The sequence below is a fragment of the Triturus cristatus genome, chromosome 5_2 (genome assembly GCF_964204655.1).
Source record: "Triturus cristatus chromosome 5_2, aTriCri1.1, whole genome shotgun sequence".
Classification (NCBI taxonomy): domain Eukaryota; kingdom Metazoa; phylum Chordata; class Amphibia; order Caudata; family Salamandridae; genus Triturus; species Triturus cristatus.
Window position 1 is genome coordinate 333,471,593 of NC_140588.1, and position 18,770 is coordinate 333,490,362.

Here is an 18,770-nt window from a genome sequence, read left to right on the forward strand (position 1 = left end):
TGGGAGACGGTCTCGAATGAAGCGTACAGTATAGGAGGATGAGGGCAGAAGTTTCTCCGCAGTCAAGGAAGGCTCTGATGTCGTCTGTTGCTGTGATCAGGGCTAAGGTTTGCTCACAATCTGGAATGGGAGGGGTCAGGAGGGTGTGGTCTTCTAGGTGTTGGGTGAGTTGTTGGTTGATCGCTTTCTCAAGGACTTTTACTAGGTAGGGGAGTAGAGAGATGGGCCGGTAGTTCTTTGGTTCGGTTGAGTCAGCTGACGGTTTCTTCAGGAGGGGTCTTACTGTACCGTGCTTCCAGTTTTCTGGGAAAGTGACTGAGGTAATGGAGGTATTCAGGACATTCCTGAGTTTGTCGCTGATTGTCTTGCTTCTGAGGTTGAAGACGTGATGGGGGCATGGATCAGTGGGTACTCCGGAGTGTATGGAGTTCATGGAGATTGTGTCGTGAGTGGTGAGGGGGTTCCAGTGGGTTAGCAGGTGTTTGGGGTTTGAGTGTGAGGTTGTAAGCCGGTTGAGGCTGTCGGCAGCAGAGTCGGTGTTCAAAGTTTTCGTAGATGGCTGAGATCTTGATGTGGAAGAAGCGAGGTTGTTGCATAGCTCTGGGAAGGGATGTAATGTCGTTCTCGGTGTCTCTGGATTGGAGAACTCCTTCACAATGTCGAAGAGTTCTTTGCTGTGGTTTGTGCTAGCTTCAGTGCGGTCTGCCAGGGTGTTTGTTGGTTGCTTTCAGGAGATGACAGTATTGGTTGAGTGTGGTCCTGAAAGCGGTGCAGTCTTTCGCTTTTTTGCCGATGTGCCACTTCAGTTGCCTATATTTGCATTTGGAGGAGCGCAGTTCCCCAGTGAACCAGCTCTTTTGGTCGGTCCTTTAGCTTTCAGCCGTCTTGGCTGAATCGATGGCGGCTCATTCTGTGATCCACTGGGAAAGGTTTTTTGCTGCTTGATCTGGTTGGAATGGTAAAGTCTGTGAGGTGGTAGTGAAGAGCGTCATTCCACTAATCTTCTGGATTATTCCAGTCTCTGCGTGTAGCTCAGGGGGGTAATGTTTTTGGAGTGGTAGGGTCATGCGAAGGTGAAGTGGATGCTGCAGTGGTCGGTCCAGGTGAGTTGAGTGGCATGGTTGTACCTTACTCAGTAGCTAGAGGCGAAGGTGTGGGTGGGGTCGGTGACAATCTGCTTGAGGCCAATGTTGCTCATGCTTCCCAGGAGGTTGGTAGTGTTGGCGTCGCTGGGGTAATAGAGTTGGAAATTGAGGTTCCCACGGAAGATGTAGTGCTCTGAACCGATTGCGACCGGGGCGATGATGTCCAGAATGTCGTTGCAGAAGCTGGAGCGGGGTCTTGGAGGTCTGTAGGCAAGGGTGCCTCTGATGGTGCTTTTGTGATCTGTGTGGATTTGGAAGTTGATCTGTTCCATTTGTGGTCGGGTCTTCTGGGGATATAGTTCAGCGGATGGTGTCCTTATGGATGATGGCGATTCCACCTCCGTGTTTGTTGTTTCGGTCTCAGTGTATTATCTTGTAGCCTGTGGGGATGGCGGTGGTGATGTCTGGTGCAGAGGGAGGGGTTGAGCCAGGTTTCTTTGAGAAAGATGACGTCTGGGGTGAGGAATGAGATGGTGTCCCAAATCTCTGTGGCGTGTTTACCTAGTGAACGTGCGTTGAGTAGGATGCATTGGAGTTTTGATGTGATGGCATCAGTGTTGAAGGTGAGGTGGCTGTGTCGGCAGAAGATCGATCCTCTGGTGGTATGCGGGGTCATGCGGCAGCAGTGAGTGTTGATGCGTCCGGGGTCCAGGGCTCTGAGGTCTGCGGCGGTGTAGTTTCATGGGGAGGAAGATCCAGGGAACCTGGTGCTAGACGTGATCCAGGCATGGACGGGCACAGACAGGATAGCCTTTGGCGCGGTCGCACAGCGGCCACCCTAAATAGTCCTGGGAGGTGCCGGCAGGGAGGCGAGAGCGGCAAAAGGCGGGAGAATTGACATCAGTGACGCAAAAAAACTAAATATACTGATCAGCAGTTGCTATAACAACAGAGAAATAAACAGAGCAAAATTAGGGCAAAAACAGAAACAGCAGCAAGCCAGAAACAACGACAGTGCACAAAACAGCAAAATACTGTGAACCACCCAGTTTGATCGAACCGGGGGTCAGGGGACTGCGGCAAAGTACCTTATCAGGGACCCAAGCAGACAGTGATTGGCAGCAGGGGAGGAGCATACTGGACCACGAAGGTCAATGGCTGCTCACAGGGGCCATGCAGAGGCCTCCATAAATAGTCCTAGGCTGGCGGGAGCGGCAAAAGGTGGGAGAATCGGAATCAGTGATGCAAAAACAAAATATACTTAGCAGCAGTTTCAATGAAAACAAAGAAATAAATGGAGCAAAATGAGGGCAAAAACAGAAACTACGGCACGGCAGAAACTCTGAAAGAATGGCAATGCACAAAACAGAAAAATAATGTGAACCACCCAGCGGGATCGAACCAGGGACTTAGGGGCTCGAGGGGACTATGGCAGAGTACCTTGTCTGGGAGCCAGGCAGAGAATGATTGGCAGCAGGGGAGCAGCCAACTAGACCACGAAGGTTAAGGGCTGCTCGCCCAGTTAATTCTATGTGTTGGAAATGGCCCTTTTTGCAGGGTTACCACAAACATTTTGCTGAATATTTTGCTTAGGACTCTGAGCACTTTACCACTGCTGACCAGTGCTAAAGTGCCTGTGCTTCTCCCCTAAAACATGGTGACATTGGAATATACCTGACTGGCATATTTAATTTATTTATAAGTACCTTGGAAAGTGGTATATCATATACCTAGGGCCTGTAATCTAAATGCTACTAGTGGTTCTACAGCACTGATTATGCCACCCACACAAGTAGTCTTTCAAACCTGTCTCAGGCCTGCCATTGAAAGGCCAGTGTGTGCAGTTTACTGCCACTTCAACTTGGCATTTAAAACTATTTGCCTAGCCATAAACTCCCCTTTTATTACACAGAAGGCACCCCCTAAAGTAGGCCGTGGGTATCCCTATGGGCAGGGTGCTGTGTGACTAAAAGATAGGACATGTACTTTAAAATTTTACATGTCCTGATAGTGACAAACAGCTAAATTTGTTTCTCACTGCTGTGAGGCCTACTTCTCTCAAAGGCTAGCATAGAGAATTCCATAAAAAACACTTTTAAGCAGTAATCTCTGTTCTGATGGATACATCTGCCAGTGGATTCCTCACCTTGTGAATATCCCCTGCGCCAGCATTCCACTGAACTTTTTTCCCCCAGCTCTCTACGCCGACGTGGACGACGTCATAATGCATCGGCTCCGCTCGCGACTCCGTATGACGTCACCTGAGCCATAAGAGAGCAACGTCGGCGTGATGACGTCAGTTCCCTTTTTTCCGCGCCGTCGACGCGCAACGGTTTTCCATCACTCTCCTGCTACTTTGTAGTCATGTAGTGAGTTGCTGTTGGTAAATTTGCCATGTCTTCGACTAGGAAGTCAGGTTTCAAACATTGTAGGGAATGTGGGGGCCACATGTCGATGACAGACCCCCATGAAGATTGTTTGTGGTGCCTTTCTTCTGACCATGACGTGGAGGACTTTTCCAGCTGCAGACGGATGAATCCCAAGGCCTTGAAAGAGAGAGAGGCGAAGCTCTTCATGGCCAAGGCTAAGAAGGAGAAGAGGGGTAGGAAGAAGGAGAGATTGAGGCCGGAGTCATCGACTTCGCATTCTTCGAAGTCGAAGAAACACCATAAGAAAAAGAAGCATTCCTCTCGGCGCCGGTCTTCGAAGAGCAAGGCGTCGAGATCGACTTCGCCTCGACGTCGAAGTAAGGATGTGTCTCCATCTCCTAGGAAGTCTCCAGAGAGATCACCTTCGCCGAAGCGGTCCCCGGCGCAGTCCCCGGCGCAGTCACCGGCGCCAGTGGAGTCTTCTGCCTCTGAGTTCGAGCAAGAACAGGAAAGGGAGCCTTCTCCAGAGCCGGCTGATCCTGTGGCTCCTGTTGAGGACCTTTAGGCTCCGGTTTCAGGTACTCCTCAGCCGGATCCGGGATCATACCCTTATCCGCAGTTCCTGACTCCGGGTGCGGATTCGACGCATTTTCTAAATGCTATGTATGGGATTTTTCATCGGGCTGCCTTCCCATCCGGCGCACCTTCTGGTCCCGTGGGTCCTATGGCGTACACTTTGGGAGTACCACAGCATTATGCTCAGGCCCCGTTTATGCCCTTTCTGCCGATGGCGCCTTCGTGGCAGTTTCCGGCGCCGTTGGGGATCCATCTCGGCTTCGATTGGATCGACCTTCTTCGGAGCCTTCCTCGACGCCGTTGCCGACTCCCTTGGCCCCGCGTCCGGCGCCGCCGACTCCGACACCTCCGGCTCCACGTTCGGTTCCACCGACTCCGCGTACGGCGCCACCGGCGCCGGTTCCTCGAATCCGCTCAAGGAGAGAGGCCCAGAGAGTCTTGGAAGAGGAGCGTTATAGGGAGGAAGTGGAAGAAGGTGAGGTGGATACATCTTCTGACGACTTTGAAGGGATTCAAGAGGCTAGTGGTCTCGATACAACTCCGGAGTGGGAGCATTCTTCTACTAGATCCTCTCCACCGCAGGAGCTGGCTCCTTATCATCTAGTAATAAAGAAGGCCGCAGAGTTGCTGGACTCGCAGTTACCCTCTGCTGAGTATAAACCTAACCTTCTGACGGAGGTACTGCATTCGCCTACCTCGACCAGTGAACCCTTGTTACCTTTTAATGAGGCTATCTTGGAGCCAGTTATGGACATCTGGCGTAAGCCACTCTCTTCGCCGGCAGTCTCCAGACAGGTGGCAAGGAGATATAGGTTGGCTCCTGGGGATCCAGGTTTTCTATCTTCCCACCCTTCTCCAGAAAGTTTTGTGGTACAGGCTTCATGCTCGAAGCATGCTTCAGGAGCATTTCCTCAGACTCCTGCGGATAGGGAGTCTAAAAAGGCTGATCAGGCGGCTAAAAAGGCCTTTTCTTCAGGGAGCATGGCGCTTAAATCCACTAATGCCATCTGCTTACTAGGGCGCTATGTTCATGCTCCTATGGACTCAATGAAATCTTTGGCCCCTAAGTTGCCAGAAGGGGATAAGGCGTCTTTAATGGAAGTGGTCACTGACACTCAGGCTGCTGCAAGGCAGGTAATTCAGTCGGGCTGGATACGGCTGATTCCGTAGCAAGGATAATGGGGTCGTCTAGCCACTAGGAGGCAAGCGTGGCTTCGTTCCTCTGGCTTTTCTACAGATGTTCAGGCAACTTTGGTGGATTTGCCCTTTGACGGACAAAAACTCTTTGGCGAGAAGGCTGATTCCGCCTGGCAAAGATTTAAAGAGAGTAGGGTAACGGCGAAATCTTTAGGTTTGCAGGCTCCTGCTAAGGGATTCGGTTTAAAAAAATTCAGAGGCTTTGGCAGATCTTCATTTCGCTCTCTCCGGCAGCCTCCGCAGTAGCAGCAACAGCAGCAGCAGAATCCCCTCTATAGGTTGTATAGAGGAAGACAAAGAGGACGGAGAGGTTCTGACCGCAACCCATCTTCATCTTCTGCCTCCTCTGTTCCCAATGAAGCATCAGGGAAGCAGCCCTAGATCCCCCTTCCTGGATCATGTAAGACCTGTGGGGGGTCGGGTGTCCCACTTTCTGCGAGGTTGGAAATCTGTTACAACCGACCTTTGGGTTTTGAACCTCGTGGAGACTGGGTACGCCCTTCCCTTTCAGGAGTTTCCTCCCCCTTACCCTCCTTGCCAGGGTTATTGCTCAGAAGACCATCTGCTTCTTCTGCAGAAGGAGGTTCTAGCTTTGCTTCAAAAAGGTGCGATAGAGGTGGTTCCGGAACAGGAAAGGGGTCAGGGATGCTACTCCCGGTATTTCCTGATTCCCAAGAAGGACAGCAGATTGCGTCCGATTCTGGACCTCAGAGTCTTGAATTTTTACCTGAAACAGGAGAAATTCAAGATGCTGACCCTTGCTCAGGTTCTTCAAGCGTTGCAGCAAGGAGACTGGATGGTGTTGCTCGACTTGCAGGACGCGTACTTCCAATCCTGAAGTCGCACAGGAAGTATCTCCGTTTTACGGTTGGGTCGCAACATTACCAGTTTGCGGTCCTCTCGTTTGGTCTTACTACCGCACCTCGAGTCTTCACGAAGGTGATGGCAGTGGTGGCTGCTCATCTCAGGAGGTTGGGGATTCCGGTTTTCCCTTACCAGGACGACTGGCTTCTGAAGGCAGAGTCCCCAGAGATGGTGCAGAATCATCTGCAGGTAACATCTCTGCTGTTATTCGACTTGGGTTTTTCGATCAATGTACCCAAATCTCACCTGGTGCCCTCTCAACCCAACCTGTTCATAGGGGTGGTACTGGACACTACTGTGTGTCGAGCATTTCCTCCTCCTCAAAGAATTCTCGACATTCAGGAAATGGTCCCTTTATTCCACAATGGAGCGGTTGTTCCAGTTCTGAAGGTCCTTCGCCTGTTCGGTCAGTTTGCCTCCTGCATTCTGTTGGTCAACCATGCACGCTGGCACATGAGGGCGCTCCAGTGGTACCTCCGCAGGCAGTGGTATCGGCACAACGGAGATCTCAGGGAGTCAATCAGGATCTCCAGAGAAGCTGCAGCGGATCTATCTTGGTGGAGCGTGGAGGGCAGTCTGTCTCAAGGAAAGCCCTTCCATCTACCTCCATCGGTGGCCACAGTGATAACGGATGCCTCCACCCTGGGGTGGGGCGCACATCTGGGGGATATGGAGATCAAGGGTCTTTGGTCTCCAGAGGAAAGGTTGCTTCACATCAACCTTCTGGAATTGCGGGCGATTCGTTTGGCACTCAAGGCCTTCCTCCCTTCCCTTCGCGGTCAGTCTGTTCAAGTCCTGACGGACAACATTACCGTGATGTGGTATGTCAACAAGCAGGGAGGAGTGGGGTCGCATTGTCTCTGCAGAGAGGCCCTGCGTCTATGGTCCTGGGCTCAGGACCATCAGATTTGTCTGATGGCAAATCATCTGGCCGGGGTGCTGAACGTACGTGCAGACAGTCTCAGTCGGCAGTTCTCCGCCAACCACGAGTGGAGGCTCCATCCGGAGGTGGTTCGTTACGTCTTTCGGATGTGGGGAACCCCTCGGGTGGACCTGTTCGCCACCCGCGAGAACGCGCACTGCCCGTCATTCTGCAGTCTCCAGTTTCTGATGCAGGGGGCGTTGGGGGACGCGTTTCAGTTGAGTTGGGGCTCACGACTCCTTTACGCGTTTCCTCCCATACCCTTGATTCCTCGGGTTCTGAGGAAGATTCGCCAAGACCGGGCCCAAGTTATATTGATCACCCCGGATTGGCCAAGAAGGGTGTGGTACACAGATCTTCTCCACCTATCCTCGTGCCCTCCGCTCCGTCTCCCTCTGAGGGCAGACCTCCTCTCGCAGTCGGAGGGGCAGGTTCTACACCCCCACCTCCAGAGCTTACACCTTCATGCCTGGAGATTGAACAGGGCAACCTGAATTCTTTTTCTCTCCCGCCAGATGTGGTGGATGTTATTTTATCGGCCAGGCGACACTCCACCAAGTCCATTTACTCATATAGGTGGTCTAAGTTTGTTAAATGGTGTGGAGAGAGATCCTATGACCCTTTAAAAGCCCATCTTTCTGATGTGCTTCTGTTTGCTCTTTCCTTGGCTCAGCAGGGCTGTGCTGTGGCCACGGTCAAGGGCTATCTATCGGCCTTATCGGCTTTTCTATGTCTTCCTGATCAACTGTCATTATTTAAATCTCCGATTGTACTAAGGTTTATCAAAGGCCTTACAAACAAGTTTCCTCCTACTCCTTTTGTAATGCCACAGTGGGACCTTAATCTTGTCCTAACTTATCTGATGGGGTCCCCTTTTGAGCCTCTTCATAGTTGTCCTCTGAGGCTGTTGTCCTTTAAGACGGTCTTTCTTGTAGCCATAACCTCGGCAAGGAGGGTGAGTGAGCTTCAAGCTCTTAGTTCTAAACCCCCTTTTTTAACATTACATGCTGAAAGGATGGTTCTTAGGACCAGGGCTGCTTTCTTGCCTAAAGTAGTTACTCCGTTTCATTTGGGGCAGTCTATTACTCTCCCTGTTTTTTATCCACCTCCTCATCCTTCCAAAGAGGAGGAAATGCTTCATCGTCTGGACCCAAAAAGAGCTGTCAGCTTTTACTTGGATAGAACGAAAGACTTTCGTCTGGACGATCAGCTCTTCGTGGGTTATGTTGGACATTCTAAAGGAAGAGCGGTGCACAAGCGCACTTTATCGAGATGGATCATCCTTGCCATCAAGATCTGCTATGCCCTGGCTGATAAGGTTCCTCCTGAGGGTATTAGGGCTCATTCAACTAGAGCTAAATCACCTACATCTGCTTTGGCCAAGGGTGTTCCTGTGGCAGATATTTGTAAAGCCGCGACTTGGGCCTCCCTCCATACTTTCGCAAAGCATTATTGCTTAGACTCTGAGATGAGGAGGGAGGGCCACTTCGCGCGCTCTGTCTTGCAAGACTTTTTGGTATAGGAAGGTGGACACCCTCCTCCGGGAGTGGGGACTGCTGTGGGAATCTATTCACAAGGTGAGGAATCCACTGGCAGATGTATCCATCAGAAGAACAAATTACTTACCTTCGGTAACGCTTTTTCTGATGGATACAGTATCTGCCTGTGGATTCCTCACTGGCCCACCCGCCTCCCCGTTGTCCACCTTTGTATGCCTTAAAAGATGTCTTGTTTGAGATGTTGTTATGCTTTCTGGTACATTGTTAGGAAATGCTTGTTTTATTTAGCTTTCCTTTTGTATATGTTCTATTTATATTTGATTGTATATTGTATACTGTGTATACTTTGAATCTGTCGTTGGTCCACCTGTGCGCCTCGGAGGCACGGAAAAAATGGGTGGAACTGACGTCATCATGCTGACGTGGCTCTCTTATGGCTCCGGTGACGTCATACGGAGTCGCGAGCGGATCCGATGCATTATGACGTCGTCCACGTCGGCGTAGAGAGCTGGGGGAAAAAAGTTCAGTGGAATGCTGGCGCAGGGGATATTCACAAGGTGTGGAATCCACAGGCAGATACTGTATCCACCGGAAAAAGCGTTACCGAAGGTAAGTAACTTGTTCGTTAGAAAGGAGTAGCTAAATAATGTTTCATATCTTTGGAACGGTAATGATCGTCCTTGGTGGCAAAGATGGATTTGACATTACTATTTTAGAAATGCCACTTTTAAGAAGTGGACATTTCTCTGCTTTAAACTTTGCTCTGTGTCCCTGCAGCCTGTCTCCAATACACGTCTGGGCTGGGTAACAGCTACACTCTTTACATTCCCACTAGACAGCCAGAAACACCGGCAGGTGAGGCTCATCTGCATTCTGAGCATTCATCTGCATTTATCTGCATTCTGACGGGTCTTCCAGGACAGGGAGGAATGAAAGGAGCTGACACACTTCAAAAGGTAGTGTCCTGTCCACACGCAAAGCACTGGTCCATCCTGACAGTTAGCCTGGCAGAGAGGACAGGGTTGAAAGGGTTCTTTGAGTACTTCAGAGAGCTCGTTTGAAGTCACCCCATACATCAAAGGCACTCTTGGATATAAGTACTAGGACTCTGAACATACCAAAGGAGGACACAACTTGACCTGGGAAGAACTCTTATGGACTAAAGACTGCTGTGCTGTTAGGTTTGCCACTTTGCTGTGACTGACTGTCCTGAGGAACTGCTTCTCTGCTTTGCTGAACTGCCCTACTGGCTGCTGATCTCTGCCCTGCCATGTACAAGGGCTGGACACATCTCAATTTAACCCTGAGTGACTTGAAGGGCTGGCTGGCTTGCCTCCTGTTTTCTGATGTCTCAGGGACTCAGAAGACTTCCTGTTGGTGCTGCTGGACTCAGCCATCTGTGTGTCCTGCCCTTGCCTGAGGTACCCCTCCAATCCTGGACCTCAGAAGTGAGTTCTGCAGCTGATTTCTACAAAAACCAATGCATAGCCTCGAATGCGTGAGAATTTCCGCCACATCGCCCTTCGACACCGACGCATAGACTGCTCAACAACAACGGATCCACAGCCTGAGTGGCTCGATGATGCATTGCATTCACTTCAACGGAGTTCGAGGACGATGTGAGATCTCTGTGCAGCTCGACGACAATGCAGTAGGCTCCCGACCCGGACAATAGCTTCATCCAAGATATTTCTTCAGCAAGACCTGTCTGGGTCCTGTAGCCGGCCCCCGACCTCAAGTAACCTTTTCACCACTAGTGACTTCTAAGCACTGTTTTCACATTTAATCTTTAAAAATTTATATCTCAATTCTACTTATTAGAATTTTGTTGTTTTGGTCTTGTTTTACTCAGATAAATAGTCCCTCTTTTTCTAAACCTGTGTGTAGTTTTTAGGTCTCGCCTGACCAAGCGCTTGGGCGCTGGTCTGGCGAGACCTTAAGTGAGGACTTCAAAAAATGCTACCGCCGGCTACAGCTTGCAGTGCATGTGCGCGGGCGCGCGCAAGCTGTGGCCGGCGGTAGCATTTTCCCCCCCAGCTTTTTAGCCAGCTTGCTAGAACGCGCAACAAGCACGCGCGCCTGCGCGCGCATCCATGCGTGTTTTAGCGCGTCATCGCGATCACTTTCGCTTTCACAGCGATCGTGATGACTTTCGTGGCCAATGCTTGTTTCTAACGTTGTTCTCCCTCGGATATGACTGTGCTTTCCAAAAAGCATAGAAACAAAAGACCAAAACCCTTATGAGCATTCACAATCTGAACTTGGCAACATGCATACCATGATTATAAATTATGCAAACGTGCGGTAAGAAACTTGTCGCTGCGAATGCAGAACTGCATCCAGAGACTTTTTCAGGCATGGGCAAAGTGGGTTCTAGCCCAGAGCCCCAGCCTTTAAGGGGGCCCCCTGATAGAGACTGCTCTGTTCTGCAGAGAGTCTCTCCCTGATGACCTTTGGTAATTCTTAAACACAAGGTATCAAATACCGTTTTCCTTTAATTTATTGTAAATGTGGGTGATGCGTGAGTCTTACAGACATTTTGCAGAGAAATGTGTTTGTTTCATGCAAAGTCAATAAATAAGTTTCTTTTAGATTAAAACAGAATCTCGCACATTCCTATGTCACACCGAATTTTTGAGTAATATTAGTGAGCTGCTGCTGCGTTACAATATTAAAAACGCATGTCACTATCCCCAAATATTAGATGCAAACACATCTAGAATGTGGAGCAGTGTGCATGTGCATAGTCAATTACCTGGCCAAAGAGGGCATGACTGAGCTGAAACTAGATCATAAGTACAACGCTGTTCCGAACCTGGGCCCCCAAGATACGTTTGGCTCAGGGCCCCCAAAATCATTAAGATATCCCTGACTGCATCATCTAACTTCAAGAAACACTAACCTCCTCACCAACAAGCATTAGCATCGCCAATAGGTCTCGCCTTTGGGACCTTATAAGTGTTTAGCCATGCAACACTTGATGTTGTTGCACCAAGGATATTGTGCTGGATAAATAAACACTTATAAGGTCCCAAAGGCGAGACCTATTGGCTATGCCAATGCTTGTTTTGTGGTGGTGTTATCGAGTTACTGCAATTTAAGTGTTGCACAAATACTTTACGCATTGCCTCCTAAGTTAACCCTGACTGCTTATTGCCAAGCCACCAGAGGATGAGCACAGGTTAATTTAGGGTGTCTCTGACTTACCCTCCCTAGAGTGGGTGGCCCTGCTTGGACAGGGTGCAAACCTCTGCAACCAGAGACCCCATTTCTAACCCTATCCTTCCCCTGTCATGTCCTCTGTCCACCAACCATTCTAGCTAGTTTACCATTGTGGCTTTATTCGTTCCTTTAGAGCCTCACAGTCCATAAAGGCTGAGAGGGTTCCTCTTTCTCATAAGCTATACTAGGATTTTAAGGGTATCGCTTAGAACCTTTCCTCATCTTATCTTTCCAAAAAGGGTCAGTTGTTCCATTAACTGAGACTGATATGCTACAGTACATACATCACAAACAAAATTTTAATTTCTTAACTGGGTGGACTGAAAGAAAGAAACTAAACTATCAAACTGCCACAAAGATCAGATAGGTAAACAACTTGGTGTGTGGGTTTCCACATTAAAGACAGTGGTTGTTTTCTGTCATTCTAGTAGGTGTTTTGTCTTTAAATTTTTTTTTTACTTTTTATGAAAAATATAATTATTTCCTTGATCACCTTTCATGGATGTTCCTGCTTTTTCTGTTTTTCCGTGTTTTAACAAAGCGTCTAAATAGACTCGATCCTGCTTACAGTTTCCCTTTCAGATTTAGGCATAGTTGTTTCTTGTCATGACAAAGGCATAAATCTGACTAGTTAGACTCCCCTTACACACTCAGCCGATGCTGTTTGTCCTTTATTTCATTCCCAGATCGCCCCAGCAGACATGCAAATGAGCACTTTCTCAGCTTGTTAAAGGATAGCATTTGGCATGTAGCATTTTTAATATTTTCTTGTTTTCATCTGCCTTTTTAATCCGAAAGATACGTTAGCTTATTTTCATTGTATAGATTTGGTAAATAATTTGCTGTATGTTTCTTTTGGTTTTTTGTCTCTGTAGGTGATGATTCTTGAAGCTAAGGACAGAGTTGGCGGGAGAGTTTGGGATGACCCCTCTTTCAGTGGAGTCACAGTGGGGAAAGGAGCTCAGATTGTCAATGGCTGCATCAACAACCCAATAACACTCATGTGTGAGCAAGTGGGTCTCTTTGCAAATTGAACACTAATTTACTTTGAAATAATTCCATATGCATCCAGCGTTCAATCATCAATGTCGTATTGTCCCGGAGAAAGTCGTCTGCTGATTGATGTTGTTGCCTTTTCACCCTCTGGCATTTTGTCATCTTCTCTTGTGAAATCTACCCAAAAATTGGGAACAGGAGAAAAAACTATGATAAAGTTACTTTGTTCATCTCATGCTCTCTCCTCTGCCCAGCACTCTTGCCACCTTTGTTATTGGTCAAAATAGAAACAGAATCTTTACTAATAAGGATACTGGTGAGAGTTCACAGCTACACAAGGTAAGGAGGCTTGATCGTTTACTAAATGCGTGCTACCATGCTACACAAGTGCCTCCATTACAAGTTGCTTTTAAATACGAATTTGGGCAGAAATATGAGTTTCTTGCCAAATTGAAATGATTGAACATGCAAGATTACCTTAGGTGAAATTACCAGGGTTATTCCGAGGACATTCTCTCCAGGTCCAACCTGGTGAGAAAGGTCTATGAAAAAAGGCGAGGAATTTCTGAATAACTCGTAGATATCGATGTGGGTGCGGTAACACGTATTTATAATCTTATTGCCCATTCCTTAGTGGACCCATTTCTGATTACTTCTGGTATAACTCCACATCCTGGAATAGCCAATGCTGTTGTAATGTGTTTCAAGGGAGTGATTTTTAACATCAGGTTTCTGCCGCTCCTTGCACATAAAAAATAATTGGCCAGCCAGAGAGATGGTCTCGAACACAATTATATTGATTAGACCCTCAGGGCTCAGTTATGTTATTTTTTTTATTTTTTTTTAAAAACTTTCTTTATTGGCATTTATAGACAGTGAAACACACAGGCACATTCGATATCGCCATTGTCACATAGATGTACATTACAAGTGCGCCCAGTCATAGTTCTTGCAATCTAGCAGCCTCTCGGCTCTTCAGGCCGTTCATCGCTGTCCTAAGTGAGGCTGCAGATATGAGCCCGAGTCCAGCCTCTGAGTGTGCCCTGCTGGACTGCGCCAAAATCGCCTCGCGGCCGGGATGCCGTGCAATGCGACTGAGCCTCCTGTACGGGGCGTCGCAGAGGCTATGGTAGTGCGGCCATTGATTAACCACTAACTAACTGGGGGTCGAAAACCAGGGAAAAGGGGGGGGGTGCACTGTGTCGCCCATCGGGAGTACTTGTAGCTACGCGCTCTTGTGATCGGACCATCATGTGGGAGAGGGCCGGTGTGGACGCGAACGCGGAGATGGGGAGGGGGTGGGGGGGCAGGAGCAGCGCGCCTGGCCTATGAGGACTCTGGCTGTGAGGCCCCTGGTGGCAACTCCTGCGAGACACCGGGTGCCGGACCTGCCTGCGCATTACCCGGGGTCGATTCCGGAGTGGCGGGCGCCCCCGATGGGTCTATCATTCCCGAACTCGCCGCTGCCTCAGTTTCCTGCGTGAATGTGTGCATTAGCATGGCCCAGGGCATGGAGATCGGGCCTCCTCCGTTCTGAGTGTGGTTTCCTCCGCCTTGCCCCACTTCTTGACAGCCCCCACCCATGCCGCTATGGGGGGCCCCCCCGGCGCCTTCCAATGCATAGCAATGCAACGTTTAGCGAGGATCAACATTAAGAAAGCAAACCTCCTCTCCACTTTCTGCCGCTTATTCCGTCCAATTATTCCCAGCGCGCACGCCTCCCAGGTGCCCAGGTCCTGGAACCCTGTGACCGTCTCTAGGGCAGCGTGAATCGTTTGCCAGTAACTGTGGAGCGTCGGACAGTCCCAAAACATGTGCCGAAACGAGGCGGCAGGCTCCGAACATCTAGGGCAGCCAAACACCCCCTCGGGGAAATATTTCTGCAACTTTTCAGGGGTTAGATACGCCCTATGCAGAATATGCAACTGAATGTTCTTAAACCGATAGTTGCGTGACACTTTCTTAGTGTATTCTAGAGCCCTCGTCCACTCCCTATCATGCAGGGGCCGTTGGAAATCATCTTCCCAGTGTTCCCTGAGGGTCGCCAGCGTTGGACTCCGCAGGGCTCGCACTGCTTTGTATATCCATGTGACTAGATGGCGGCCGGGCCCCATCTGGAGTACCGCATGGATGACCGGGTGTGAAGGGGGCTACGCATCAATCCCCCCCCACTGCCTACGGCAGTCCAGGAGGAGCTGTCTATGCCGCAGGAATTGGCCCCTGGGGAGCTCGAAGTCTCCGACCAGCGCCTCAAAAGGCTGCAGGCTCTCACCAGAGAACAGCATCCCCACCTCTGTTACCGCGTGATCCGTCCACACCCGCATCATGTGCTCCGTATAGTATGCCCGTCCCCTGGGTAGCCCCACCAATGGTAACAACGGGGAGTACAGGGGAATACCCCGGCTAAGTCGGTGAACACGCGCCAAACAGGCCCGTGCCGTCATGACCTGAAGGGGCCGGGAAGTCGGCGGTGCCGCCCCCGGCAGCAGCATGCGATGGACAGCGGGGATCGAAATCCGTCCCGTCGCTGTGTGCAGCTCTTCGGGCGCCCTGCCCGCCGTCCACCGTGACACCCATTGCAACTGGGCAGCAAGGAAATACGCCTCGAATGAGGGAGCCGCCAACCCGCCCTGATCAAGGGGCAATTGCAGTTTCACCAGGGCTATCCGCCGGCGGCCGTTGCCCCAGATGAGAGTCCTGAGCAGGGTATCCAATTCCCGAAACAGGGATCTCGGGGGAACCACCGGGAGATTGGAGAAGAGGTAGAGCAGGCGCGGCACCAGGATCATTTTCGCAACGGCTATCTTTCCCGGGACAGCCAGGTGGAGACCCTTCCAGAAATGGAGGGCTCAGTTATGTTATTGTGGTATCAGTGGCCTGTTGTTGTTCAATTAGGCCGGACTTGTAAGTGTATTTGCAATTTCAGAATTTCGGTGTGCGCATGCTTATCCCTCAGTGTTGTCTGACTGCACATATTAGCTCAATTCTCACTTTTGTAAAATATTCACTTGTAAATACGAAGGTCGCTGCTGCTATATTTCAAAGGAGAAATGTGTCTCCCCATTTACCTTGCTGTGATTTTGGTTTAATGAGTTGGTGCCGGAATGTTGCAATATAACCCTCCTGTTGAAAAGAATTGCCCACGGACCCATTCCCAGATTAGTGAAGTAGCCACCCAAGTCGGAAGAGCAAAGTGATCTCTTCTGTGTTATGACATCATAATACAGTGCTGATGTTGAGGCACAGCCTACCAGTGTACAGTTAGCCACCGACTAAGCTACTGGGAACAATAGCTAGTTCTGGTGCCAATACTCTGAAATGCTTACAAGTTTGCCACAAAAGATTTAAGAAATTCCAGTGGTGCGGATGCCCATGTGTTTGCTGATATCAGCACTAATCACCAAAGCCAAGAAGGACAAAGCTGGAGACAGTGTACTTTGTGGGGTAGGGACTGAAGGTTGACATGCCACTATCTCTGGAACTACTTGTTATACAGAGATGCAGTGAACTGATGGGGACTTGGGACAAAGTCGTTAAGCTACCTCTCTAACAGGCACATGCATCAAAGCTTTTTGCGATAGCAAACGGTGCGAATCACAAAAATCGGCCGTTTGCGATCGCAAAATTAACTTTTGTGATGCATCAAGGGTCAAGGCCCTCGCAATTTGAGAATTCGCAATTAATTGCGAGTTCTCAAATTGCGATTGCATTTACGGAATCGCATTTTGCGATTCCTTAAATGCAATGCAAGAACCACTTTGAAGTAGCGATTTCGCTACTAGGGGGCGCAAATTACCATGAAGTTGAACTTCATGGTAATTTGCAAAAGCTTTGAAAAATGCACTAAAGTGCATTTTTCAAAGTTGTAGGTTACACACACACATGTCCTTGTGACATGTGTGTGCCCAACATTTGTGCACAGATCAATTTCAGGGGTGCAACAGGGAGTCCTTTTGACACCCTTGCACCCTTGAAATTGCATGAGCAATTTGCGAGTACCAATTGGTACTCGCAAATTGTGCTTGCAATTTCCCATTCATTCCTATGGGCCTGTAGACCCATAGGAATGAATGGGAAGCCATTCCTTATTTGCTAATCGCAATTTGCGACTCGCAAATAACGAATGTGTAGTAATCGCTATTTTTATAGCGATTCCTACATGCATAGGCTTTTGCGAGTCCTTAAATGCGATTCCTTAATAATCGCAATTAAGGACGCGCAAAATCCTACCTTGATTCATGTGCCTGTAAAACCCCCATATCGAGTGAAGTTTAGGTAATCCAAAAGAACACTGAAGGTTGCTAGTGTAGGCACACAGTCTCTTCATTGCACTGGAGGGATCATGGACAAATTAGGCTCACATTCACTTCTACATCATGCCATGATTCTTCCCCTGGGACAAGATGGATGTGCATCAGCAGATGTTGTTGTTGGATGATTTTTTGAACAGCTGGCTGTGCACTCCTACAGATCCTCAGTCATCTGGGCACTAGACATGGCTGACAGGCAGACCCTCCTTTTAAAGGATGCAGTTCAGCATCTTCTACATAGGTAGGCAGGCTCTCTCCTCAAGGGTCAGTCACAACCGCACTTTTATCAGGATCCTGGTTTAGGTATATTCCTTACCTGAAAATGAGGCATTGGACCGCAAGACTGTCCCCTAGCATGCTATTCTGTGCTACAGTGGTGTGCAGCTTAGTCCTTTAAACAAAGTCTTGGTCAGGAGACCCAGTGTTAATGGTGAAGCCTGACAAATTAAAGCCTCTAAATCATTCAGGGATAGAGGACTTTGCCAATAAAGGAAGGGCATGGGCACAGTATGATTAGGTTATGCCGGGCCTGTAGCACAGTGTCCTCCCTCCAGGGCTAGTTTGAGCTAATCCTGGAGGAATTGACCCTAGACAGCACATTTTCATCTTCAGGATTACAGATCACAGCAGGAAGAGTGAGAGGGGCTGACATTCTGAAAGAGGCTTTGCAGATTGATCAAGGACTATTGAGGCTAGCTTTGCTACCCACAAAAACAACCATCTCGGGAGCAGGAAGAAAGGGAATAAATAGTGTTCATGCCCCCAGATCCAGCATTGCCCTGGGCACACATTACAAAAACCCAGCCACCATGTTGAAGACCAAACAAATGGATTTTCAATGGATCATGAACCACAAAGATATGCTCGCTGTCCTTGGATGTAACCGCAGCTAAACACATTTATGTGCATGCATCTTCCATGCATATACCAAACATAGGGGTGTGGACATTTTAAAACCTCTGCTTGACCAAGGGACAAAATGTTACAGAAATCTACTTGCCCTGTAAAGGTATCCACTTTCCCCACCTATTCCTTAAATCACTTAGGTCATTACAGAAAAAAACTGTACTGCAGTCAGTGCAACATATATCTGATAGAGGCATCCAGCCACATATTTCTTAATTTAGAATCCTCCCCAGGCACGAGACTGGGTCCGGACATTTTTCCCACAGAATTTCTGCGCACCGGCAGAGGGCGTCGCGTGACTCCGTATCAACGTCGTCCACCGGATGGGACGTCAACGGCTTCCATATAACTCCCTCGCCAATGCGCTGATGTCAGTTCCTTCTTTTCAATGCTTGCAGCGTGGATCCGGAGCGGTGAAAGGGCCGGTTTTCAGGCCCATCACGACGTCTTGTCGAGAGAACAGTGTGCTGTTTCAAACAATGTCATCTGGGATTAAACCCTGTGGATCTTGTGATAGACACAATGTTGATCATGGATTCGCATACTATTTGTGATGCCTCGTAGAACATCATGACTCTGAGGACTGCGGTTACTGCCAACCTCTTCATCCAAAGGCATTAAAAGAACACCATATGAAAACTCTTTGCGGCGTGCTTTTTTGAGAAACCGCGTCGTCATCACTCATCACCGAAGACCTGAGAGCGGGCGAGGAGTCGTTCGGGTGAGGAGTCGCCTCCTTCGACGTCAAGGAGGACTCTGAGATCCCAATGGTCGAAACGTAAGTCTGATTCTGTCTCCCAACCGTCGGTTGAGGAGCATTTACA

The 18,770-nt window shown here is 49.1% G+C and overlaps 1 protein-coding gene across 3 annotated transcripts in view; it reads left to right on the plus strand.

The window, feature by feature from the left end:
- KDM1B (lysine demethylase 1B) overlaps nucleotides 1-18,770 on the plus strand; it is an 821,676-nt gene that overhangs the window by 439,529 nt on the left and 363,377 nt on the right. For all 3 annotated transcript variants that reach the window (XM_085607096.1, XM_085607097.1, XM_085607098.1), the window contains exon 12: nucleotides 12,610-12,747. In XM_085607096.1, coding sequence (XP_085463222.1) covers nucleotides 12,610-12,747 — 138 coding nt within the window. The remainder of the gene's footprint in view (nucleotides 1-12,609; nucleotides 12,748-18,770) is intronic.